The 26,374-nt window shown below is 44.5% G+C and overlaps 1 protein-coding gene and 1 pseudogene across 1 annotated transcript; one reads left to right on the plus strand and one right to left on the minus strand.

Moving 5' to 3' along the window:
- Positions 1-12,519: 12,519 nt before the first annotated feature.
- LOC543249 (superoxide dismutase [Mn] 3.1, mitochondrial) lies at positions 12,520-17,639 on the minus strand. Its single transcript, XM_044603645.1, has 6 exons — positions 17,289-17,639; positions 15,073-15,119; positions 14,833-14,958; positions 14,687-14,743; positions 13,712-13,789; positions 12,520-12,886 (listed from the first exon to the last, which is right to left on the minus strand). The coding sequence occupies exons 1-6, from the start codon at positions 17,581-17,583 to the stop codon at positions 12,794-12,796; spliced, it is 696 nt and encodes a 231-aa protein (XP_044459580.1). The 5' UTR covers positions 17,584-17,639; the 3' UTR covers positions 12,520-12,793.
- A 3,886-nt stretch (positions 17,640-21,525) lies between these two features.
- Positions 21,526-24,884, plus strand: LOC123186468 (G-type lectin S-receptor-like serine/threonine-protein kinase B120; annotated as a pseudogene).
- The last annotated feature ends 1,490 nt before the right edge of the window (positions 24,885-26,374 follow it).

Below are 26,374 nucleotides of genomic sequence, written 5' to 3' on the forward strand. Positions count from 1 at the left end.
TTGCCGCGAGTCGCGGCATTGGCAGAGGCGAAACCCAGGGAGACACGGCGCGCCTTGATGCGCTGTTCACGACCAAGGAGTCATGCATAAAGCTCACGAGGTGGGAGCGGATCATCGTGGCCATGGATGTTCTCAATGAGATTGTCATAGTCATCATCAAGCCCGTTAAGCACGTAGGTGGTGAACTCCTCATCCTGCAGCGGCTGGCCAACGGAGGCCAACGTGTCGGCGAGACCGGTCATCTTGTTGAAGTAGTCTGTGATGCTGAGGTCACCAAGCTTAGTCTCACCCAGCTCGGTGCGTATGGAATGAGCACACGCTTGAGACTGGGAGGCAAAGCTGGTGTGAAGCGCGGCCCACGCCTCCCGGGACGTAGCGGCAAAGATGACCATCGACGAGACGCTCGGAGTGAGCGAAGACTGGATGGCGGAGAGGATGGCCTGATCCTGGGCCACCCATGTGTGATATGCCGGATGATTAGGGGGCGGACACGGGATGGATCCGTCAACATAGCCCTTCAAGTAGCGGCTCCACAGAAGAGGCAGCACCTGAGCACGCCAGGACAAGTAGTTGTCCGGCGCGAGCTTCATGGGTAGCAGGTGCGAGAAGTAAAACGGGTCCGTCTCGGGATGAGCAGCAACCGCCGAGTACGGCGAGTAGAAGCCGGGAGGACCCGCGGCTGGGGTGCCGTAGGCCGCAGCCCCGTAGGGTTGCTGCGGCGAAGGGGCCGCGGACCCGGTCGGTGCGGGGTAGGGTTGGCGCGGCAGCGCCTCATAGGGTTGCAGTGGCGGCGCCGAGTAGGACTGCTGCTGGAGCAGCGCCGAGTAGGGCTACGCCGGCGGCGGCCCGTAGGGATGCCGCGAGGGCCCCGCGTAGGGTTGATGAGGGGGCGGCGCTCCGTAGGACGCTACCGGCCATGAAGACGACGGCGGCGGCAGTGAGCCATGGGCCACCAAAGAGGCGCCGTACGAGGTAGGGGCGACGCCGTAAGGCGGCAACGCCATAGGACGGCGGCGCAGCAACGCCGTAGGGCGGCGGCGCGGCGATCTCGATCGAGGCAGGATCCCCCGAGGCGCCCGATCCAATTGGGGACCCTGGCGGCGGCAGGGCTCCATAGGCCGCCGCGAGGGGTCGGGAGGCGAGGAACGGCGACGTAGGGCCGAGGACCGGCACAACAGCGGCGACGAAGGTCGGCGCGACGGCGCCGGCGGCGGGAGCAGCGAAAGACATTGTAACCTAAACGGATATCATGTAAAAACATATGATTTGGGAAACGTCCACACTGAATCATTGCCCGCCGGCCATGCATGCACTACTGGCTTTGCAACCTGTAGATTCTTCAAACCATCGAGCTCTGAAATGCAATGGGAGACGAAGTCGTGAGTAGATTTTTTTTCTTTTTTTTTTTTTGCAGGGTAGTCGTGAGTAGATATTGGGCTTTGAAAGATACGGCCCTCATGAGTAGCTTTTCGGCGGCTTTCCCGTACCGAACGAACCAGGACGGACGGACCGTCAGATGCCAGAGGTTCCGTTGCAGCGTACATTCATTCCTGACGGCCGGGAGCAGGCGACGCGAGGCAACGCCGCGCCGGTGACGGCCGGCACGGAAACATGCGGGAAACTTCAGAGCCCGCTCTTCTCTCGTCTCGTCCATTCCATCTCCATCGGCGATCTGCCTGTCCGGCATTCACTGCCCATTCCCTCTGTGACCCAGATCGGGTAGCCACGGTCCGGCCGTGCCATGTCACGCAGCGGCATGCATGCACAGTTCCTCGCCTCCATCCCTCCGGTCAGGTGCACCAGCGTTACACTGCCTGAACCATCAGCTAGCTGTTCAGTGTGCGTGCGTGTGCCGGTGTGTGTGCGCTTGGCCCCAGCCAGTACAGTAGTCGCTCTCGACCGGATTGCATTCAGAGCCGACCTTAAATGGACGCGTGTTTTGGTCGTTGGGGTCAGCCGCACGGACGCTAGTGTCCGTTTTTGTATTTGGGTCGACACATGCAGGTAATGCTGGGCCGACATAATTTTTTTACGTGGATTTAATAAAAACACATCCAAACTTAATATAATTATTAAACATTAAAACCGGTCAACCGCCGGCCAAAGTCCACATAAACATTACAAAACATAATTAAAAAATAGTGCGGCGGGTTGACATCGGCATACGGCAGCGGCTGCCGGTACTGCTAATGTCACCGCGCCTGGTGCATCGATATGTTCAGTCGCTCCCTCACGGGGCGTGCGGGGCGGCGGAGGAGGAGCCGGTGCCAAGGGTGACCTTTCCTTTGCCCTTGCCGCTAAAGAAGCCCATGGCACTAGGGTTTGACTGTCGCCGGCACGCGGTGCCAGATTTGGATACATAATGTACATACGGACATACCACCCATCCAGATCCTTGTAAAGTAGCACCCTCTGCATTTATCTTCTTTATAAGTTTCTCAATAGAACCGAAATCCTCATCAATGGCCCAACCAAGTTTGCCATGAGGTGGCTCACCACCAGCCTCCTCTAAAGTATCAAACATTTTAACTGTTTCAAATGGTGGAAGTCTTAACACACACACACACACACACACAGAGAGACCAGGGCCGTGGTTGAGCAAAAGGGTATCGGTTAGATACTTACGCTAATAGGCTTGAGGTTCTTCCAGAAGATTGAATGGTTAACATGACCTGCAACATGGTAAATCGCCTACAGGGGCGGAGCCAGGATTTGGACATGAGGGAGCGGAAAACCAAAGCCATGTTTTTTTTTAAAAATCACCTTGTGCTTCGTCTATCATTATGCGTAACTTTATTAGTATAATTGTTCTTCTCTAATTTGTGTCTGGACTCTTTGAGAATGTAACTTACAAATTTCTTGTTGCATGATATGGTAGGTATACTTTGCATTTTTGGTGCATTTCGAAGACAACATCATTTATTTGCTTTAATGGAGTAGCAACTCCAGCGCTTCAAGAGAATTAACAAGGCAACAACTTCAGCGATTCTAGAAAAATACCTTTGTTTGTAGATCGTGTACATTCGTATATGGATATTCTCTCATGTATTGTTGATAAGCACCCACCAGAATATAAAATCTTCGTGCTTCTTTTTCGTATCACGAGGGAGTTCCCAAATTTGTTGGCGCTTACAGTGTCCCTTTCATCAGTATTGTTATCTACAATAGACTGTTCTATGACTTCTACCGATGCCACAACCCCCCTAATCATCAGTATTGTTATTTGCAATAGGTTGCTTCTCAGGTGGATTTACATTTTCGACACCAGTAATGTTGGAGGTACCCTTTGACCATGGGCGTGTTCGGATCTTCTCCCTCTCCACCGATTGAAAAAGCTGGAGTTCACCATATTTACAACATACTGCCACCACTAAAGATATTGGTTCACTGGTCACACTCGAAAAGTAGAACCTATCGCTACAGGAGTGACCCCCCTTGCCTTGTTGTGCACTTATTGGCCCTAATTGGGTTGCTTCTAGCTGGCCCATTCTGCACCGAACAAGGCCACAACCCTCCTAGTAAGGCTGTAGCGCTGGAGAAGCTGTCGAACGCATCTGAGATATGTGAAGTTTTGTCACGCTGGAGGACATCCGAACACGCCCTATGGTTCTCATTTATTATATGTCCACAACATTAGAACAAAGGATGCAATAAAATTGTTTTGCAAGGCAAACACGATGATACCATCTGTACACCTTCAATCCATGTACATCAAAGATCATGCAAAGTCAAGTGTGCCCTACATTTTTTGAAGGTGGGAGTGACTAACATTCATATAGTTATCAATTCATCTTGGTTTGGCCGCGCTTCCTTATAAAGCACAAAAAGAAAAAGTTCCACACAGTGGCATCGAAAGCAATTTCTTCTTAGTTTGTCTAGCATTGCTGCCTACAATAGGAAGTCCTTATATTGTTAGCTACCATGACTACCAAGTTAACTAGATTCACCATCAAGTTGCCTACCATAACTAGCAATAGTAGATAAGAGAGGATCAACTGTAGACGACTTCATAGTATTATAGGCAATTTAGAAACAACGACATTCAAACAAGAATAGTAGGCAACTTAAAAACACCGGCGAGCAAGTTAGAAGAATGTCGAGCAAATTTTACTAGAACAAAAAAATTTAGTGAAGTTGGCTATTTTTAACACTAAAGTTGCCTCCAGTAGAACGAAAAATACTTATGAAGGTGATATGATATCATCTACCTCTCGAAGTTGTTCACTATAATACCGTGAGTTGCTTATTGTTGCCGATCATACCTAGCAAGACAACAGAGCATCGACGGCAGGCGACTTCATTGTATTATAGGCAATTTAGAAACAATGACATACGAGCATGAATGGTAGGCAACTTAGAAGTAGTGGTGAGAAAATTAGGAGGATGTTACACAAAAATAGTTAGGACCTGAAATGTAGTGAAGTTGCCTCTAGTAAAAGAAAAGTTGCTTATGAAGGTGATGTGATGTGAGTTACCTACCTCTTTTTCGAAAGGTGTTCACTATTACAGTATTACTAATATATGCAACTTAGCAACCATGGTGACCACTTATAACACTACGGCACACAACTAATTAGAAGGCTACTAGGCGAATTCACTAATATACATGGTGGAATGAAGTTGCTTATTTGTAGTGCCAAAGTTGCTCTAAAAAAGTTTGTCGAAACATACACATATGAGGTCTAGCTTTGAAGAACTCGGCGCGAGAAACCCAACAGTGAAAACGAATCTGAATGCCGATACTCAAATAAAAAAGTTATAGCTTTTTAAATTTTATGAAACACAAATAAATGCACGCACTTTTCTTTTCTTGACTGATTAGTGCAAAATAGGGAGCGTTTGATGAGATGAGGACCAAATACTTTCCTTTTCCGTAGTGTAATGATGACACGGGGTGCCAATTACCATTTATGGCAGTTGATGCATCCAATGCCGTGTGATTTTCTTTGTCGTGTACTGCTTGCACTCAGAATGCCCAATTAATACAGCTGCACTAATAAGTATTTGGGTTGTTTGTTTGGTTTGCAGAGTTAACCTACCTACCATACTGAACTGTCATCTCTCACAATTCTTTTTTTGCATGGTAATACGTGTCTCATTCACATCATAAAGAACAAAGTACAAGTCACGTAAGAACAGACATGACAAAGCTGAAAAGATAGCAGAGTTGACCTACCTACCATACTGAAGTGTCACCTCTCACAACTTGTTTTGTTTCGGAAACACACTGGATACATCGGCGAGTAGTTGTGTCTTTGTACAATACGTACGAGGTACTTCCTCCATTTTTTTAGTCTGCATATACGATTTGGTCAAAGTCAAATTTTGTAAAATTTGACTAGCTTTATAGAAAAAGATATCAACATTCACACTATGAAATCAAAGTTATTGAATGCATTATGGAATTAATTTTTATTGCATATAACTTTTGTATTATAGATGTTGATATTTTTTCTATAAAGTTGGTCAAACTTTATAAAGTTTGATTTTGACCAAACCTTATATGCAAACTAAAAAAACGAAGGGAGTACAGCACGCGCGACTCTCTGCTTTATTAACACATCTCGACCTGACACGAACTCAGCCGGGATACGAGCTAGCAGGATTTGCATGTCTGGATCTGTCCTAGCTAGGGGAATAAAATGGTGGATCCATCTTTCTTCGTGACTTCGACTACAGGAACAAGTCAGCAAAAAGCTCCATGTTTTTTTCCGTTTGAAGAGCCATACGTGTAGACACAGACTTATTCCACTCCGTGACAGCATTACGTGGTGCTGCTCCCGTTCCGACTTTGAGTCGGATTAGAGATCTCGGTTATCCACTTCTGCACTTCATGCCATGCATGAGATCGAGGTCCAAGTACGTACGTACAGTAGTATTATCCTGTAGGAACATTTTACGTACTCCTGTTCCAACTTTTGAGGATTAATTATACTCTCTCACACGTCATGGGCCACTCCTCCTCTCTCGTCCCGTCACGCCGTACTAGCCAGTAGCACAGTACACCTACACCTACAAGCTCGGGACCTCACCTCGCCCATGCCCACGCGCCGGCCTACCCTTCTCCATCCGTGTATATATACGCGATTGCTCATCGCTCTCCTCCATTCCATCCCATCCTGACCAAACCTCGCCTCTGAAATCAATGCGTCAAAGAATGCGGTGCAGAGGAGCAACTACCCTCCTCCTCGTCTTCTTCCTCTTCGCCGCCGGCGTCTTGTTGGCCGTCGACGGGTCGAGATCAGGCATCGTCGACTTCGCCGGCAACAGGTGGCCGTCGATGGGCTCTGGAGGCTACGGGCTGCCGCGCGCGAGGATCATCCCGCCCTCCGCCCCGTCCGAGGGGCACAACTCCGTCGGCCCGGACGAGCAGCAGCTGGCGGTCGAGAAGCCCTGAGACTATGAGAGGGTGGTCAGCTGCATGCTGCTGGCTGTCTAGCTCTGCCGTCAAGGTTACTCACTTGTACGCTCACGTGCCTGATGGTCATTAGAGGTTGTCGCGAAATGCATATGCTTGTTCCTTTTGCTCGACATTTTCCTCTTCTCTTTGTGTACATTCCACGGTTTACCACTGTCAGATCTTACATACATACGCCGCCTCGGTTTGGCATGACAGTTAAGCTAGGAATCGTCAACTAACTAATGAAAAGAGCTTTCATTCGCGTTGCGTGTCCTTGGTTAAATAATTTGCATATTTATCCATCATTAACTTGAGTAAACTCAGTCTCATTTGGAAATAAAGTTTGGCAGAGCGAGCGAATCTTCGGCCGCCTGTCATTTACCGCATTACTGCTGCACATATATGTAGCTACAGTGCCCTGACTTCCGCCGTCTTCTTTACCTACTCCAAACACAAGTGTAGTCACGTACTCTCAGAAAAGCTCATGTACATTTTTTTTTTCACATAAAATTGTACGTAGTCCTACGCTACGTGAAAGAACAAGCCGATTAAGCACGTACGTACTGAAGGTTTGCCTGCAAGGAGGTGGTGATGCTAATAATTGGCGAGCAAAAAAAGCAGGTGGCGACCGATGATGGATGCGATGGCACAGTGAAACAGTAGTATCGATCTAACTACTGATGATGCTGCTACATATAGAGCACTGTAGCATGCATCAGTCGGGCAGGTCATGGGCGCCGGCCGTTTGCATGCTTGCTTCACCAGGGAACTCAAGTCGTACTACGTGCTATACAAACATTACTATGGGAAAGAATGGAGAGATCGTCGACGAACACGATGCGCGTGTCGTGATGTACTGTAGAGTACAACTCACTGACGAGAGAGATCGGGGATGGATGGATGCGTGGTCGATGAGTGTGAGTGGTCCGCACGTACGTACGTACGTGTGGGAAAAGAAAAGACTTGTCACACGGTACGCACGTACATGTGGGAAAAGAGAAGCGCACGTTCGGGTGTGATCCAATTGTAGCGCGCCCAAGATTTGACTTCATTTCCTCTCAAAAAAAAGATTTGACTTCATTTTCGTACCAAGCCCGACTTTTGCAGCAAAGTTCTTTCTCAACTCGCAGCAATCTCTCTCAACAAAAAAAACTCGCAGCAATCTGGAACCCCACGGTGTAATGTTCCGGACAACGAATATTTCAGTTTTCGAAAACCATGGGTTTTCTCGTTCTGGTTCAGAAAACAAAAAAAGTCCAAACCTCTTCCGCAAAACACCATCTGTTTCTAAATGTATGACGTTTTGGCAATTGAAATTTTGCTGCTAAAACATCTTACATTTACAAACAGAAGTACTAATAAAAAGATCCACTGTACTCCCTTCGTACCGGTGCATTAGACACATTACGAAAACCAAATAATTTTGAAACAATTAGACGCGGTGCATTAACTTCCACCTTGTTTTTTGTTTCTTGACATGAATAAAAGAATCAACCAATAAAAGATGTGAAGCGTGTATACTTTCAATGACTTGAGACTACCTAGCACGGCATGCAGTGGTCAGTTTATTGCATGTATTGGTATTAATTAGCAAATAAACATTAAGTTCTCTCGTTTTCCATGCACCTTGGTCGCTGTGAACAACCTAAGATGACTTTATGCACCGGTACGGAAGGAATATTAGAGATACATACTATAGTTTTATGAAACTACTTATAATTTATTGATATCAACCACATCAGATTGTTTAGAATAGTGGCTTCTAAATAAAACCACAATATTTCTCTAATATCCTATTTAGAAAAACCAAGTTGTCCTAAATGACTTATATACACAAATCTAGTAGGCGCGACGCTTTTTTTACCTTCTAGTAAGGCGACCAGGTCAAAAGCCTTCTTTATCTCAATCTCTGTTGGCGACCTTGGGGATTTGTCTCTCCTCCATTCGTCACTCCATTCGTCACTCTGGTGATGGAGGGGACAATCCAAGTGCCGGTCCATCGGCTGGCTCGGTGGGTAAATAAACCTCGGAGTGTCGCGTTCGGGCGTGAGTAGTACCACACTGAACATTTGAGTTTATTTTTCTCACACCGGCCTAGGTTTGTTCGACGCAGGAAAAAGCCCTATGGCGCAATGCCAAGGTGGTCAGGTTTATTTTAAATTTATGGTTTTTCGATTAAGGCATTTTTTTCTTCTAAAGAGACATCTAAAGGCATCTTATATCCTAATTCTTTTCATTGATTAACGGCACGCAGCCAAAATCAGTCTCAAACCGTCCTCCAAGTTTGTTTCTTGTCCGGTTTTAAAAGTTCAAGGTTTTTTATATTTCAGTGTTGTATATTATATTCTGATGGCAGTTCAAGGTTGTAATATGAACCTCCCTCTTTCTAGGTGGACTTAAGGAAAGGAAAAAGATCGAGCTGACGTGAACCGACGCGCCTCCGGATCATTGCAACCTTTTCCAAATGGATCATCACAAAAAAAATGAGGGTGACATCACAATATTTATTGAACAGTGTGTTGGAAATATGCCCTAGAGGCAATAATAAATTAGTTATTATTATATTTCCTAGTTCATGATAATCGTTTATTATCCATGCTAGAATTATATTGATAGAAAACTTAGATACATGTGTGGATACATAGACAACACCATGTCCCTAGTAAGCCTCTAGTTGACTAGCTCGTTGATCAATAGATGATTACGGTTTCCTGACCATGGACATTGGATGTCGTTGATAACGGGATCACATCATTGGGAGAATGATGTGATGGACAAGACCCAATCCTAAGCCTAGCACAAAGATCGTGTAGTTCGTATGCTAAAGCTTTTCTAATGTCAAGTATCATTTTCTTAGACCATGAGATTGTGCAACTCCCGGATACCGTAGGAATACTTTGGGTGTGCCAAACATCACAACGTAACTGGGTGGCTATAAAGGTACACTACAGGTATATCCGAAAGTGTCTGTTGGGTTGGCACGAATCGAGACTGGGATTTGTCACTCCGTGTGACGGAGAGGTATCTCTGGCCCCACTCAGTAGGACATCATCATAATGTGCACAATGTGATCAAGGAGTTGATCACGGGATGATGTGTTACGGAACGAGTAAAGAGACTTGCCGGTAACGAGATTGAACAAGGTATCGGGATACCGACAATCGAATCTCGGGCAAGTACAATACCGCTAGACAAAGGGAATTGAATACGGGATTGATCGAATCCTCGACATCGTGGTTCATCTGATGAGATCATCGTGGAACATGTGGGAACCAACATGGGTATCCAGATCCCGCTGTTGGTTATTGACCGGAGATCGTCTCGGTCATGTCTGCATGGTTCCCGAACCCGTAGGGTGTACACACTTAAGGTTCGATGATGCTAGGGTTATAAAGGAAGTTTGTATGTGGTTACCGAATGTTGTTCGGAGTCCCGGATGAGATCCCGGACGTCACGAGGAGTTCCGGAATGGTCCGGAGGTAAAGATTTATATATGAGAAGTCCTGTTTTGGTCACCGAAAAAGTTTCGGGTTTTATCGGTAACGTACCGGGACCACCGGAAGGGTCCCGGGGGTCCATCAAGTGGGGCCACCAGCCCCGGAGGCTTGCATGGGCCAAGAGTGGGAAGGGACCAGCCCCTGAGTGGGCTGGTGCGCCTCCCACAAGGCCCAAGGTGCAGCTAGGAGGAGAAGGGGGAAACCCTAGGCGCAGATGGGCCTAAGGCCCACCCTAGGGTGCGCCCCCTTCTCCCCCTCTTGGCCGCCCCCCTCCATCCCATCTAGGGATGCCGCCCCCCTAGGGGTAGGAACCCTAGAGGGGGCGCACCCTCCTCCCCTTCTCCTATAAATAGTGGGGGTTTTGGGCTGCTCAAGACACACGATTTGATCTCTCCCTGGCGCAGCCCTAGCTCTCTCCTCCTCGTCTCTTGCGGTGCTTGGCGAAGCCCTGCTGGAGTACCACGCTCCTCCACCACCACCACGCCGTTGTGCTGCTGCTAGATGGAGTCTTCCTCAACCTCTCCCTCTCTCCTTGCTGGATCAAGGCATGGGAGACGTCACCGGGCTGTACGTGTGTTGAACGCGGAGGTGCCGTCCGTTCGGCACTAGGATCTCCGGTGATTTGGATCACGACGAGTACGACTCCTTCAACCCCGTTCTCTTGAACGCTTTCGCGTATCGATCTACAAGGGTATGTAGATGCACTCTCCTTCCCCTCGTTGCTGGTTTCTCCATAGATAGATCTTGGTGGCACGTAGGAAAATTTTGAATTTCTGCTATGTTCCCCAACACAGTGATGTCCGTGGACAGTGCATCGGCCCGGTAATACCTTAGCACTTTATTTCCTTTTCCATACTTACTTATAACCTGAAATCTAAAAAGTGCTTACGCACTATTTAGGCGAATCGAGCGGCCGGCTCTTGTCCGCATATTACGCTGGCTCCCTCACTTATTGAATGCATGCATGGGCATATTTTGTCTCTTAGTGCATGTGATTGATGGCATTAACTGCGATCAGACTTATACTATATGTGAATGGAAAAAACAGATCAACATGTATTTATTTCAGATTTTCAATTTTTTAAAAACCCATATCTTTTAAACTACGCATCGAAATTTAGATCTGTCTTCACCATTGGATTCCTCGTGACGAGATTTTTGAAACTAGATCCCGCATGGGCATGTTTCGACGAATTTTTTTCGATGCCAACTTTCATGTTATATTGTGCAACTTTAGTACTGTATTGTGCAACTTTAGTATTACATCGTGCAACTTTTTTCAAAACCAATTTTTGGATTTCATGAGGTTGCAATGTAGCAACCATGACAACTTTAATGTGCAACTAGTCTATTATCCCGACCAACTATCAAGTAGTCGTTGTGCAACCCTCCTCCCTACTCGTGGATGCGTCGTTTTCACTGTCGGTGCACCCTACTCCCACCTCCCCCGCAAGCGATTTGTGCAACTTAGTCTATTGTTCAAGCCAACTGCCTATTAGTCAATGTGCAACTCCTTCCCCTTCCTATTTGTGGACACGTATTTTTAATTGGCGGGGATAACAAACAGAGTTGCACATACTCTGCTAGGTAGTTGGCCAGAGCAACATACAAAGTTGCACATCTCACAAGCAAGGACAGTTGAATGGCAAACAATTGACATTCATGAGGGTTGTGAAAAGTTACATATACATAGAGTGCGAGTTGTGAATCTCACTAGTAGGGGTGGTTTGGACCGTGTGCTAGAAGGGAAACTACACATCCATGGGGTATAGGATAAAATTACAAATCACTGTTAGACAGTTGGCCGTGGCAGTATCCGAAGTTGCACAACCACTAATAGAAAGTTGGCGGAGGCAGGAAATAGTGAAAGCACATCCACGGGCAAGCGGAAAGTTGCACGTCAATTACTAGGCAGTTGGCCCGAGCAACGGACGAAATTGCTCATCTCACTGAAAGGGGTAGTTTGAGGGGGTGGAGGTGACATTAGTGAAAACTGCACATCCACGGGGTAGGCGGGAAGTTGCACATCCACGGTCTGCTAGTTGCACATCGACTACTAGGCAGTTGCACAAAACAAGGTACTAAATTGCACAAAAAAAATTCATCAAAACATACCCATGCGGGATCTAGTTTCGAAGAGCACGTCGTAAGGGTTCCAACGGTGAAAGCGGATCTTAATTTCGATGTTTGGTTCTAAAGTTATGGCTTTTAAAATGAAAAGGAACTCTAAATTATTGTGTTCACACCTAGTTGCTTTCCAATCCGTAATTAAAAACATGCTGCATGCCCTTTCTATCTTTTTTACAATAGGAAATAATCTTTCCTTTTTTGTTTGACGAGGATATAAACTTGCTAAAAGTGGCAGCCGCTGCAGAGCGCTAGCGAGCGCCCTGCCGCTTGCTAGACGCGTCCTACTTATAAACGCCTGCTAATTGATCTCAAAAAAAAATATAAACGCCTGCTAATGACAGCGCGCGAGAAAGCTAGGCCGACAGAGTTCGTTTGAAAATTATCACCCAAATCAGGACAGTAGCAAGATTAGATCAATACTGGCATACTGCACACCCAAATCAGTAGAAGTATGCTTGGTGTGCTTAATCCATGCATGATAACTTCACCACAAGATCAAAAGTTCGGCAGATTATTTCATAAAGCTCATCCATCCATACCAATACGTGCACACAAGGACAGCAACAGCACTAGCGAATGAGTTTATTAGCCACAGCAGGCACAGTAACAAGTACCAAAATGGACAGGCACTGTAGTGCGCATTAGACAGTAGTCCACCTCTATGCAATGTACAGACGATCCCGGCAGTGGAATAGTGCCCACTTTTATTACTGCATATACAAACTCAAGAGCGAGCAAAGTACCGTCTGTCTACTCATCAGACAAATCACGCAAGCACTTTTTCATACTCTTCTCCGGCATATTTCCAGTTCACCACCTTCCAGATGTTGGTCAGGTAGTCCGGCCTCACGTTCTTGTACTGCAATCACAAATAACAATATACGCTTAGCACTGGCAAAGAGATCTTTCAATTTCCATTCATCTCAATAAAAATATAAAAATAAAATCAAAACAGTTCAATTTATTAGACCGGCAGAATAATACTATAGTGGCTGCTACGCCCCCCGTGCATTAAACATTTTTGGCACATACTCCCTCCGTCCGGAAATACTTGTCATCAAAATGGATAGAAGGGGATGTATCTAGACATATTTTAGTTCTAGATACATCTCTTTTTAGTCATTTTGATGACAAGTATTTTCGGACGGAGGGAGTATGTTCAACACAATGGTTGATATGCTGAGTTGATGATTATGCTTTGATTCTTTCCCGTTCAGGCTGCATACATCTAAATCTACCACAACAGGACCATTGCAAAGTTAACCTTCATATACAACCATATTTCTTGCAACCTTTTTGACATATAACCATGGAGCACACTGATATCACTCCTGTTATACTCGTGTTTTCTTTTAACAAGAGGGACATGAGCTCTACTAGTCTTGCTTTCAGCAAGGACCTTGTAAAAATGCAGGTATACCATAGGGAATACTGTGACTCCTACGGTACTGGGAATTAGCATGTCCAAAATGGCTGGATAGTTTTCAGGCAATAGCTTTGTCACAGAAACACTATTAATGCGGGACAATGGAAAATAATAAGAGAAAAGACCAAGTGGGCCAAGTGAAATCTTATCAACTATGGTTATATGAGGCAGATTCTGAAAAAAGAAGGATGGCAACATCACCAACATTACAGCTCAATAGAGCAAATAGAATAGCCTTCGGTTAGAAAATGAGATTACCTGCAGGTAGTACGCATGCTCCCAGACATCAATTCCCAACAAAGGATACAGGTTTGACCCTTTGGTCACAAGAGGGTCCTGCAAGGTCCAATAAGTAAGTTGTATGCACATGAAAATTACCTCAAAAGTTGAAGCATGAAAAGGAAAAAAAAAAACTACTGGCAACCCCAGGCACCACACGGGGGGATTATTCGCAGTGCCATAACTCCATACACAAAGTTTCGACATGGTAATAAAAACTTCTTAAGTTGATCAAAGTAGGATGCAAAACAAACTATAAATGCCTTCGTGGAGATTGTGAGGGTTGCAATTTCACATAGCTCAGCTAAAAATAAATTGGTCTCTTCAAGACACTACGTGCAGAATTAAAGGAAAAAACAAAACGACAGGCATGTAAATGTTTATAAGTCAATGTATAAGATTTGCTTTAATGTCAACTATTAATCAAACTGAAGCTTGATACCCTTTTTATCTCATAAAGAACTCTACGGCCTTGCAGCAGGTGACTACTGAATTCCAGAACACAACCCCTGTTAGTCATATCTGTTTTTTTCTACCCTGTCTGTCACATCAACAGCCCCAGAAATTAGTTCCCATGGCATGTGTACTGCTTTTACTGAATATCCTACTACTTATGATATTTCACTAGTGACCATTTCTCCATCAATTAAACCAACAAAAGTGAGGATGACATATGAGGCCTGGGGTTACATCGCAGTGACAACTCGGTGATCTTCACAACGGTACAGAGCACTGAGAAATATCGCCCTTTCAGAAATATGGTTATCTTTAACTGCATGCTTAGTTGCTTAAGAATGGATTAATTACTGATTCTTCCAACAAGCATTGGCACTTTGGCGGCATAATCGGGAAATGGTAGAAATGAATTGAATTGTAAATTAGTGTGAAGACTGTATAAACTGTCCTTTAGGAACACTACGAATCTATGATCCAAGTAAGGATGAGAACTTTCACCTGATTAGGAGTAGTTTCAACTGAAAGCTTTTTGGCCTCTTTATCCAAAGCTAGCCACTGCATAACAAACATGTGAATATTAACAAAGCACCTTCACCAGATAAAATACTGTGTAATGCGGACGAGACAGTGCATAAAGTACATACCACCCATCCAGATCCTTGTAAAGCAGCACCCTCTGCATTCATCTTCTTTATAAGTTTCTCAATAGAACCAAAATCCTCATCAATGGCCCAGCCAAGTTTGCCATGAGGTGGCTCACCACCACCCTCCTGTAAAGCACCAAACATTTTAACTGTTTGAAATGGTGGAGGTCTTAACAGAAAAAAAAAAGAGAACGAGGGCAGGGCTGTGGTTGAGCAAAAGGGTATCGGTTAGATACTTACGCTAATAGGCTTGAGGTTCTTCCAGAAGATTGAATGGTTAACATGACCTGCAACATGGTAAAAAATCGCCTACATTAATAAATGATAGGCTTAGACGAATGTCATATTTACAATATCAAGCCAATGAATTTATTCCAGGTCGTCATTTTTGTAGAGGTTCAGCATCATATCCTTACGAATTCTCTAGTCGCACAGTTTCTTGGTATTGTTAACAATTTTAATAGTTAGGACATAATAAAATGAAGTGAGAAGCCAGGTCGAATGCATACGAGTATCGATGGAATTATTAGCAGAAGCATAAAATTATGCATCTCATTTGTCACATCTCACATGGTAGTATCCTTAATTCCTACCCCCTCCGTTCCATATTACTTGTCGCTGATTTAGTACAAAGTTGTAATACTAAATCAGCGACAAGTAATATGGAACGGAGGGAGTACTTTAATGTGCAGATATGAGCAGGGAATAGAATCCAATAACACTCTATTTTTGTGTCTCAGTAGCTAACGATGCACGCACAAAAACTATAGTTTGGCATGGTTCCATCAGAAGTAAAAAAAGGTATCGTCAAAGGTATCAATCAAACCACGAAGCGCCACAAGCACCTAATCCCCAAATATAGAAGTTCAACTAGTTTCAAATCCCTAGATTTTTTTTAATAAAATTGAAAGGAAACCTCCAGGGCAATACTCAAGGTTGAATAGGTTGTGACATGGTCGATTTTGCGAAAGAAGCAATGAAGCAATGGGCATGTCAAGCAATTCTTTCAAACTACAAAACCAAGTGGAGCAAAACACAAAATATCAGCAGACCTTGGATTCATACTTTTATAACATTGACACTTATACTGTTTGTCCGCATCAAGCACCAGTATCAGTAATTCAAAAAAAATAATTGAAGCTCAGCATGTCCTAAAATTCAGCACAGTTCACAACATCAGTGCTAGGAATATCTCAATGAACCAACCAATATACACATGAACATCCACTACAATGACCCCTTCAACAGCTGCAACTTGCAACCAAGTCACAATTATGATTATGGATGAAACACAAAAAAATGTATTACCAGACATCCCCACCTAAATTATGCATATAGCTAATGATACTAACAAGTACTTGCAATTAAGGATCCATATGGCAACGAATCCATAAAAGCCGTTGTGCCAAAAAAATCAATAAAAGCACAACCAAGTTAACACCAATAAACCAAATAATAACCCAAAACTCCTAATACGCACAGAATGCACAAGTCATGAAATTTTGCACTCAGGAGCAACCACTTCAGATATCACGAAGCAGCACTATCTATATCTAATCAAAGAAAGGCGTAAACAATGTTTCCAAATTAGTGGTTTTTTGACCAGCCAAACACGAATTAACATAAAACCAAGACTTATAAGAAAAAGCCCACCATCTAAAACCCTAGAAATGATAGGATCCTAAAAGCACCAACCAATACTACACTCGGGAGCATAACACTCTTCATCATAGATCAGTATTAATAAACAAACGCAATAACTCCACATCAACTCATAAAAAAAAATCCGACATCGGCGTCACCACCATACTAGCGATCAGAGCATCTAGACGAACCACAGGAGAAGCGCAGCAGGGGGTCTTACTGCCACCATAACTGGCGTGATGCTTCTTGGGGTGCAGGTGCATGATCTCCCAGGAGATGGACAGCTCCAGCGTGCCCTACCTTAGTCTCGGTTTCAAAATAATAATGACAGCTCGAATGACAAAACCATTTTTTGTCCAAATTTGATAGATTTCGTTCTTAGTTAACTGCCCGGAAAGGCACATGAAACCATGTGACAAGGATAACTGCTACTAAGAATTGTAGTATTCTGCTTGGTTATCGCCCAACAGAACTACAGACCACCACAAGGTTCAGATATGCTGCTGGGGAGCAGCTAGAGGAAAATCCCACAGAATCGCTGAGATAGGATGAGTTGAGCGAGGTTTCAGAAAGACAGAAATTAATTGCGAAAATAAATGACGGTACGTCACTGTTGCGGCCGAGGCCGCCACGATGTTGCCCTTATCTCTTTGATTTTTTTCGCTTTTCACTCTGCAGATACTCGTCTGGTACTCGATACCGCACTAATCCCCGCATCAATTCCTCCGGCCCTGTACTAGCAATCGATCAAAGGAGCATCCGAACGAATCTCAGGGAGCATCCAGATGAGAAGCACTGGGAAAGGGTCTTACCGCCGCCGTTGAATTTGATGGCGCTCTGGAGGTGGACGACGGCGGACGCGTCCCCCTTGCTGACGGCGGCGTCGAGCTGCTCGAGCGCCTTGTTGTAGTTGGCGACGTAGGTGGCGTGGTGCTTCTGGTGGTGCAGGCGCATGATCTCGCCGGAGACGGCCGGCTCCAGCGCACCGAAGTCGTAGGGGAGGTCGGGGAGCGTGAACGTCGCCACGCCCCTGGCGGCGGCCAGCGGCCGCGCGCCGCCGAGCGCCAGGCCTAGGGTTTTCTTCGCGGCCAATGTGCGGAGCGCCATGGCTGGTAGTGTGTTTGGTCTTTGGTGTGTGTGGAGGATTTGGGGGATGGGAAGGGCGGATCTAGATGCCGCGGCGATATGCGGTGCGGTGCGGTAGGTGCTGGCCAGACCTGGCCATATGGGCCAGCCCGGCCCGGGATGGCGCGGGCCAGCTATAAAAAAGGGTCCGGCAAGACATGGCTTTTGAGAACAAACACGACCTGGCACAGCTGTGGAAATCTAATTAGGCTCCTCTGATTTTTCTCAAAAAAAAAATTATAGGCTCCTCTGATTCAAAAGAATTCTATAAGGATTGAAATTCTTATGAGTTTTTCTTATCTTGGTCCTTTATTCATAAGATTGGATCCCATGGAACTTTTTTCATATTGAATCTTTTGTACTACATTTCATAGGAAATCTAACATCCACTCCAACCACAATTTCTTTGTTTTACCTGTGGCATCAAACACTCCTTACTGATCATACATGATTCAAGTGGGCCTGCCACTTCAATTTTATACTTTTCTTATTGTCGCGTTTTCAGAATCCCACGAATCAAAGAGGCCATTAAAATGTACCTCTTGCAAAGGACACTCTCATATACTGTAACAAGTGGTGTACTGCATGTGCCTTACTTGTCGCTATCTGGAAGTTTTGCTCTTTTTTTCGCAGGTTCGGTTTTTTTTTCAAAACATCGTCTCTCTTGAACCGTTCATATAAATCATGAACTGTTTTTTATCATTGAACTTATCGCGTTGAGATCTGGAACTACGAACCATGTTAATAGGTTTTGACAAACATTTTTTTCTCAAAACGGAAAAAAAGGAAATTCCAAAAAAAGGAAAAAATTGGAAAACGATGAAAACCAAGGCTGCGTTTGGTTGCAAAGTATTTTTGAAGTATTTCAAGAATACTACAGTATTTTAAAATACTATGGTTTTAAATACTTTGAGGTGTTTGGCTCTAGTTAAAATTGTAGTATTATAAACTGCAGTATCCACAAAACTGTAGTATTTTTGCAGTATTAAAGAAAAAGGTTGGGAGGCCTCGTCTTTGTGGTGGCCTATGACAACGATGTATACTTTGCTTGCCAAACATGCCATTGTTTCCACAATACTTTAAAAAATTGTTGTTTTCATAAACTAAAGTATTCATTGTCGTTGGTATAAAAAACTGCAGTATCAGAATACTAAGGTTTTACAAAAACATTGCTTCCAAACAGAGCCCAAAAGGATAAATGGAACCTAGAAGCACAATTGTGCTTTTTACTTTTGGGGGTAAGGGAGGACACTTCTTGCGGAAGTATAGGTTGTGCTTTTCCATTTTTGGAAAGCACGGTTGTGGTTTTTCCTTTTTTCGGGAAGCACATCAATGCTTCCCTTCTCTTTTCACGGAATTACAACTATACCTTTTTTTTCTTTTTAGGGAAGTACAGTTATTCTTCTCGCATAAGCACATGTTGTGTTTCTCATGAAAAAAAACACTGCTACCCGAAGAAAGGGAAAAAAATCTGGCAAAACCAAGAGAAAACAGAAGCAAAAGCCTCAATATAAAAAAAATCAAATAAAACCCAAAAACATGTGCAAAAATGAAATCCCGAGGGTGCACCCGTCGTGCGACACACGGTGGTGGCTCGACGCACCACTGACACGCTATGAGGCCCAAGAAAGTGACCGATGCACGAGTCCTCGAAGGGGTAACAATTCATGTTGTTTTGGTCTTTTGGTGTGCGTGCGTGTGCGTGTGCGTGTGCGTGTGAAGGATTTCGGGAATGGGAAGGGCGAATCTGAGATGCCGTGTCGATGCGGATTAGGGTAGGTAGACGATGCTTCCAGACCTGGCCATATGGACCAGAGGCCGACCCAGCTATAAAAGGATCTGGCATGGGACGGAACCTACACTTGTCTAAAATTTCTCAAAAGAAAACGACACGACATGCCACAGCTGTAGGAGATTTTTTTTGTGAGGCCTAGAATAAAACATCCCCTTTCCCCGGCAAAAATTATCTAGCAGTTGTTTTTCATGTTTGTGGTGCTTTCTATATTTGTTTCATCTGTTTTTTGTGTTTCTTCATCAGTTCTCTTAGTTTTTCTTTCACCATGTTTCTGCTTTCTTTAATACACATTCTATATTTTTTGTATAGATGCGAAACATTTTTTGATACACGTTGAACATTTCTCAAATACATGATGCACATTTTTTACAAATACATCTTTGTATAGGTGGCCAAACGGGCCAGGATAGCTGGGCCGGCCCGGTAGCACCGTCGGCACGGCACGGCCCGATTATCTTTTTTTATTTTTTATGTATCCTAATGTGGCCCAACAGGTAAAAATAGGCTAAAAAACGTCCAGTGCGCAAAATAGGTGGCAGATTAGCGGGCCTAGCGTGCCTGTGGGCCGGCCCGATTAGCATGTGGGCCGTGCCTGGGCTGCAGGCTGCAGCACGCGGGCTGGCACGGCACGGCCCGTATAATAATCATGCCTCGGCGGGCCAGGCCAGGCCAGGCACGATTAAGATGGGCCGTGCCGTGCCAGGCTGGGCCGGCCCCTTTGGCCAGCTATACATCTTTGTGAGCATTTTTTGAATGTGTGTTAGCCATTTTTCAAATAAATGTTGATTTTTTTAACACTGTATAAACTTAAAAAAACACGGACATATTTTCTGAAACACTAGATTTTTTAAAATACGACGTACATTTCTTTTGAACTACACAAACATTTTTTCAAAACTGGTGATTTTTTTAATTCCACTAATATATTTTAAAAGTTGGCGAACATTCTTTTAACACTGCATAAACAATTTTTTTAAACTGTCACAAACATGTTTTTGGAAACACGTGAACATTTTTAAAAAGTTGCGGAAAGAATTTTTAACAGTGCCTAGAAATTTTAAATATAAGTATACATATTTCAGGAAATTTCAATATGTAAGTAATAAATATATAAAGGAACAATATAAAAAATCTAAAGGATGCGACCCGGCCGAGCTACCCCGACGGAGACGGAGCTCCACCTGATGGTAACTCATTTCCTACCTGTCGCTGTACTTGTGAACGACGGCGATGCTGCTGCTGCATGCTGAAATCCCGAATATTTATGCCAGTCTTGTGTTAATTTCTCTGCATGCCGTGCAGGTCAAAGTTTCTGGATTGGCATGGCACATATTTCTTCATGAGAGACTGCGACGGTTTCCGGGCGGTGGCTGCAAGCAATTCGGCACAGCCCAGTTTGGTCGTGCTTGACGCAATCAGGCAACACAGCCACGACTTTGTCCTGTGATATTCATTTGACCATTTCTTGGCATTCAATTCCCCACGGAGACCAGCAGCAAGCAATGCTGAATAATCATCTCCCACACCTCTTGGTTTTGTGTCACTTACCTTTCCTATTATTTTATGTCCGGCGAACTGGATATAGAACGCGTGCGTGCTTATGTGACAAGCCACACATCAGGAATACCAAAACTTGGGCCCTGTTTTGGCTTTCTACCTCGTGTATTTGTTTGTGCCCTCCAAGCAAACACTCCCAATCATATCTCCTTGCTTTGCTCTTCACAAGCATGTGCAGAAAGAAGGCCTAATAGGCATTTGGGCATGACTCTTCTCCCCGTTTTGTCCTCCTGTTATTGGTTTACCTGACAACAAGCTCCGTGATAGTGGACAGGTCTGAAAAAATCCACGCAGAGACCAGCAGGAATGCTGAATAATCAAACTGCTAGTCATTATCATTTCTCTCTGACTTACTGCAACAGCTATCTACAACTAGTGGATCTATAATTATCTTGGGCAAGCCACACATGCAGAAAACATGCAGAATTGCAAACCCAGCCAAATAGAAGGCACCAAAAAATCCAACCAATGTTCCTACTTTCTAGTAGTTTTTACCTCTTGGGGAATACAATCCAAACCATCTTCGTACATACTACCCCCTTCCTTTGGTCATCGCAAGCAAAGAAGGCCTAATGGGCATGATATACGTCCCAGTTTTTATCCTCATGTTCTTGATTTGCTTCTGCAACTCCGAAGATAGCCTAACACCCACAAAACCACTCTCCCCCGGCGACAGGCTCATCTCAGACGGTGGCATCTTTGCTCTTGTCTTCTTCTCCCCGAAAAACTCAAGTGCAAACTCATACATAGGCATATGGTACAACAACATCCCGGAGCGAACATACGTGTGGGTGGCAAACCGCGACAGCCCAATCTCTAGCAGTTCCTCTGGTAAGTTTGTTTTGACCAAAAGCTCTGATCTTGTCTTGTTAGACTCCAAAGGAAGCACTCTTTGGACAACCACAAACAAAATCACCACTGAAGCCGCCGGAAGTGCTGCTATACTGCTGGACTCTGGGAACTTGGTCATCAGGTTGCCAAATGGCACTGATATATGGCAGAGTTTCCATCACCCAACCGACACCATTCTCCCGAATATGAGTTTACCGCTTGGTAACAACAACCTCTTCATGCACCTCGTCGCCTGGAGAGCCTTTGATGACCCATCTACGAGTGACTACTCTTTGGGTGGTGACTCGAGCCTCCAGATCCTCGTTTGGAATAGGACGAGGCCATACTGGCGCAGAGCTGCATTAGATGGTGTATTGGTCTCCGCCATGCATGTATCAGAGGAATTCAGGTCCCATCATGTTGCAAACAACTTTCAACAGAGGGGGCGAGTTCTACTTTACGTACACTGTCTCTGACGGCTCGCCAAGGACGCGCATGATCCTGCACTACACGGGTATGGTAAAATTCCTGGCGTGGAACAGCAACTCATTATCTTGGGAGGTTTTCTTTGAGCGGCCCGGTTCTAGCTGTGATCGCTATGCCTCATGCCGCCCGTTTGGTTATTGCGATGCCACACAGACGGTTGCAACATGCAAGTGCCTCGATGGATATGAACCTGGTGGTCTTAACTTTTCCCTAGGATGTCAGAGAAAGAAGGAGATGCATTGTGGTCAAGGAGATAGGTTCATTACCTTGCTTAACATGAAGACACCCGACAAGTTCTTGTTCATCAGGAATAGAAGCTTTGACCAATGCGCAGAAGAATGCAGCCGCAACTGCTCATGCACCGCATATGCTTACGCTAACCTGAGTAGTCTCAGTATGACTGTAGATCAGTCGAGGTGCTTAGTTTGGATGGGGGAGCTTGTTGACACGGAGAAGCGTGGTGATGGTCGTGGGGAGAATCTGTACCTCCGGATTCCCAGCTCATCTGGTATTTGCTCATTTCCCATCTTATTGCTTATACTGTGTGATAGATTGCCTATTAACTTAAGATTGTGTGTGGCTAATAAAATCATACCAATAAAGCCCAGTACAATTAAAGACATGGCAGTTACAGTTATGTTCAGTTGAAACATTCTTCCTAATAAAATTATACCACTAAGACACATGACGAGATTCACTGTTGGATGATCATAGGACTTGGACTAACATATTTTGTTCTCACATGCGTATGTTCACTACTACCAGCTGTGCTCGTCCTACCTTGCATGAAAATCAGTCATCTTTTCAGATTCTACTTCTCTATAATCCTGTCATTTGGCAGTCTTCATCTTGTTTTTCAATTTTACCATTTTCTTTCTCTTTTGCACCCTTCACCTTTCCACCTAAACCAATAGTTGGCCTGGATATACACAGTGCTTCAATCTACTTTTTGTACAGTAAGTATTTTATCTATTGTCTTTTGCAGTCAGTAAGAAGACTGGTCCGCTGAAGATTGCACTCCCTGTCATGGCAAGTCTACTGATACTTGTGTGCGTTTGTCTTGTCTGGATACGCAAGTCAAGAGGTTGAACAAGATTCGATTATGTATCCAAGTGCATGTAATGTTAATGCATTAGTGCTTATCATAACTCGTATTAACTACTGACAGGCAAGCACCAAACCAAGGGACCCATGAATTTTGCAATGATAGAACAACTGGACAACTCTGATGGACTATACGATGAGAATTCAAAAATTTTGTGGATCAGCTTCAAAGATATTGTCCCTGCTACAGATGGTTTCTCTGACTCCAATGTGCTTGGCAGAGGAGGCTTTGGCGTAGTATACAAGGTAATATAAATGTCACCTTAACGATTACAGTAGTGAAAGGCATTCTTTCATTGTTAATATGAATTATGTAACCATGTAGGGCACACTGGAAGGTGGCAAGGAAGTTGCTGTTAAAAGGCTTACCAAGTGTTCTGATCATGGAATGGGGCATTTTAGAAATGAAGTAGTTCTTATTGCAAAACTGCAGCACAGAAACTTAGTTAGACTTCTTGGTTACTGCATCCATGGAGCTGAGAAGCTTCTTAGTTACGAATACTTGCCCAACAAAAGCTTAGACTACTTCCTATTTGGTATGTCCTAATCATGTATAATGATTCTTACGGTGAGCAAATGAGCATGCCTGATTTTAAGACTTAACATATTGTCGGCATACAGATGATGCTAAAAGATTTATGCTTGATTGGCCAACAAGGTTTAGCATAATCAAAGGGGTAGCTAGAGGACTTGTGTACCTCCACCATGATTCTAGAATGACGATAATTCACAGAGATCTCAAAGCAAGCAATATCTTGTTGGATGCGGAGATGAGACCCAAAATATCAGATTTTGGCATGGCAAGGATCTTTGGTGACAACCAGCAACAAGCAAATACTAGGCATTTTGTTGGGACATAGTGAGTATTAATTCCTGCACTGGACTAAACATGCTTAAAAACTCTTTATGTGCTTCAACTAATTAATTCTTGTACACTTACTTGTGGAACTATTCAAACAACGGCTACATGTCACCCGAATATGCGATGGAAGGCATTTTTTCGGCCAAGTCCGACACATATAGCTATGGGGTCTTGCTACTGGAGATCGTAAGTGGGTTGAAGATGAGCTCACCTCAACATTTCCCAAACCTTATAGATTATGTAAGTACTACCAAATGCTTTGAATTTGGCCTGCTCATGTACTCTTATATTTTGATATAGAGGGAGTACAACATAGCGAGTGTAGGTACTAACTTATTATCGACCATGTTTCAGGCATGGAACTTACTGAAAGAAGGAAACTCGAAGGATTTCCTAGATACTGTGCTGCTGAACAGCTGCTCGCTGCATCAAGTGTCGTTGTGCATCCATATCGCATTATCGTGCGTTCAGGGCAGCCCGAGTGGCAAGCCACTCATGTCGCTAGTAGTCTCTATGCCGGAAAACGAGGCCATGCCACTCACGATGCCAAGGCAGCCTTCGTATTTCGTTGGAAGGAGACATGAAGCGGAAGAAGCGAGGGAGGGCTCTGTTAACAGCGCGGGCCTGACGACGCTAGTAGGACGCTAGATGCTCTGCCTAGCATCAGCTATGCTTCTCTGCAATGTGGTGACCTGAGTGCCCTGGAACATCAAAGGAAGCAGATTACCGTTGACTGCCAAGTGGGTTTCAGTAACCAGCTGCAGGTGGTGCTCCAACGGTCGGTTTAAAATTAGGGTCAATTCCATTTCCCCCCTAATCTTGCCCCAGTCTCAGCTTTACCCCTAAAAAAAGCATGTGCTCAACTTTGCCCCTCTTTCGTCTGGTGCCACTTCAGAAATACCCCTCCACGCCGTTTCCGTCCAGTCAAAGTGGTTTGACCGTTTTAGGGACAATTTTGGGACAAGTTTGCCCCTACTTACATGTGGGGGGCTGACCGAACAGTTATCTCTCTCGGTTTTCTTCTTCCTCTCGACGCTAAGAACAAAGTGTAGGAGGAGGCGGCTACTCAGGCGATTTCGACAGCTCGGTGCTGGAGAGCTAGGAAAGGAAGATGGCGTCCATGTTCTCGACGGCTCAGTGCTTGGCGACTTCAGCCGCGGAGGACGAGGTTAGTAAAGTCTGCATATTTGGGGATTTCAGATCTAGGGTTTGTGCGGATTTGGGATTTTTTAGCCATGTGCATCCGATTTTGTTTGTAGGTGGATGGTTGCGGCATTGTGCAGTTTAGTTCAGAGCATTTCATTCCCAATCCCATCTTCTGTGGCCTTGAGGAGCGCTCGAAGCGTAGATGCCCAGGGCATGGGCTAGTTCCGGCTCGCCGTGTAGCTTGGGGAGGAGCAAGCACTGGTAGACGTTTTTTGGGTTGTCCAGTTGATGTAAGTGCTATATTTCCCTCAATTTGATATATTTTTTGTCGAATTGATGCTAAGGTTTCAGTTTGACATTATTTTTGAACTATGCTTTTGCAGCTTCCCGATGAATGTGATTGGGTTGTATGGATTGACCCCCCTCCTACTGACTATGTTGGGCTTGCTTTTGAGGATTTACATGCTACCCTTGAACACAGTTGGATCAAAGCAAGCAATCTGGAGAGGAGGGTTGTGGATCTTACCACTAAAAACAAGAAGTTGAAGCAAAAGTTGAAGAAAAAGAATGAGCTGATGGAAACAATGTGCTTTGTCATTGTTCTTGGCATAAGCATTGTGGCTAGTCTTGTTTATGTGTGGTCAAATTAGGCTATTGAAGTGTTTGTTGATGTAGGTTATGTTGTTATGTTCTGGAGCCTTTATGTAATGGAGACTTTATATAATGGTGTGAACTATGAAATTGTAGTAGATGTTCTGGAGCCTTTATGTTATGTTCTGGAGCCTTTATGTTCTGGAGCCTTTATGAAATGTCCATTTATATAATGGTTATGTTGTTAATGTGGTTTAAATCCTGTATGAATGCACATTGGGGTACTTTTGGCTAGTGATGTTTCCATGTGGTAAATATGAGCACAAATATATATCAATCCAGGGGCAAATATGAGCACACAAATATAGCACAAGGGCAAATATGAGCACACGAGTGTAGCA

Source organism: Triticum aestivum, chromosome 2A, assembly GCF_018294505.1.
Source record: "Triticum aestivum cultivar Chinese Spring chromosome 2A, IWGSC CS RefSeq v2.1, whole genome shotgun sequence".
Classification (NCBI taxonomy): domain Eukaryota; kingdom Viridiplantae; phylum Streptophyta; class Magnoliopsida; order Poales; family Poaceae; genus Triticum; species Triticum aestivum.

Excerpts from the sequence above, each read along its gene's own strand:
- LOC543249 (XM_044603645.1), bottom strand. The coding sequence starts at position 17,583 with ATGGCGCTCCGCACATTGGCCGCGAAGAAAACCCTAGGCCTGGCGCTC. Across the intron at positions 15,120-17,288 it reads CATCAAATTCAACGGCGGCG|GTCATGTTAACCATTCAATC; the intron begins GTAAGACCCTTT and ends ACCATGTTGCAG. Across the intron at positions 14,959-15,072 it reads AGAACCTCAAGCCTATTAGC|GAGGGTGGTGGTGAGCCACC; the intron begins GTAAGTATCTAA and ends GGTGCTTTACAG.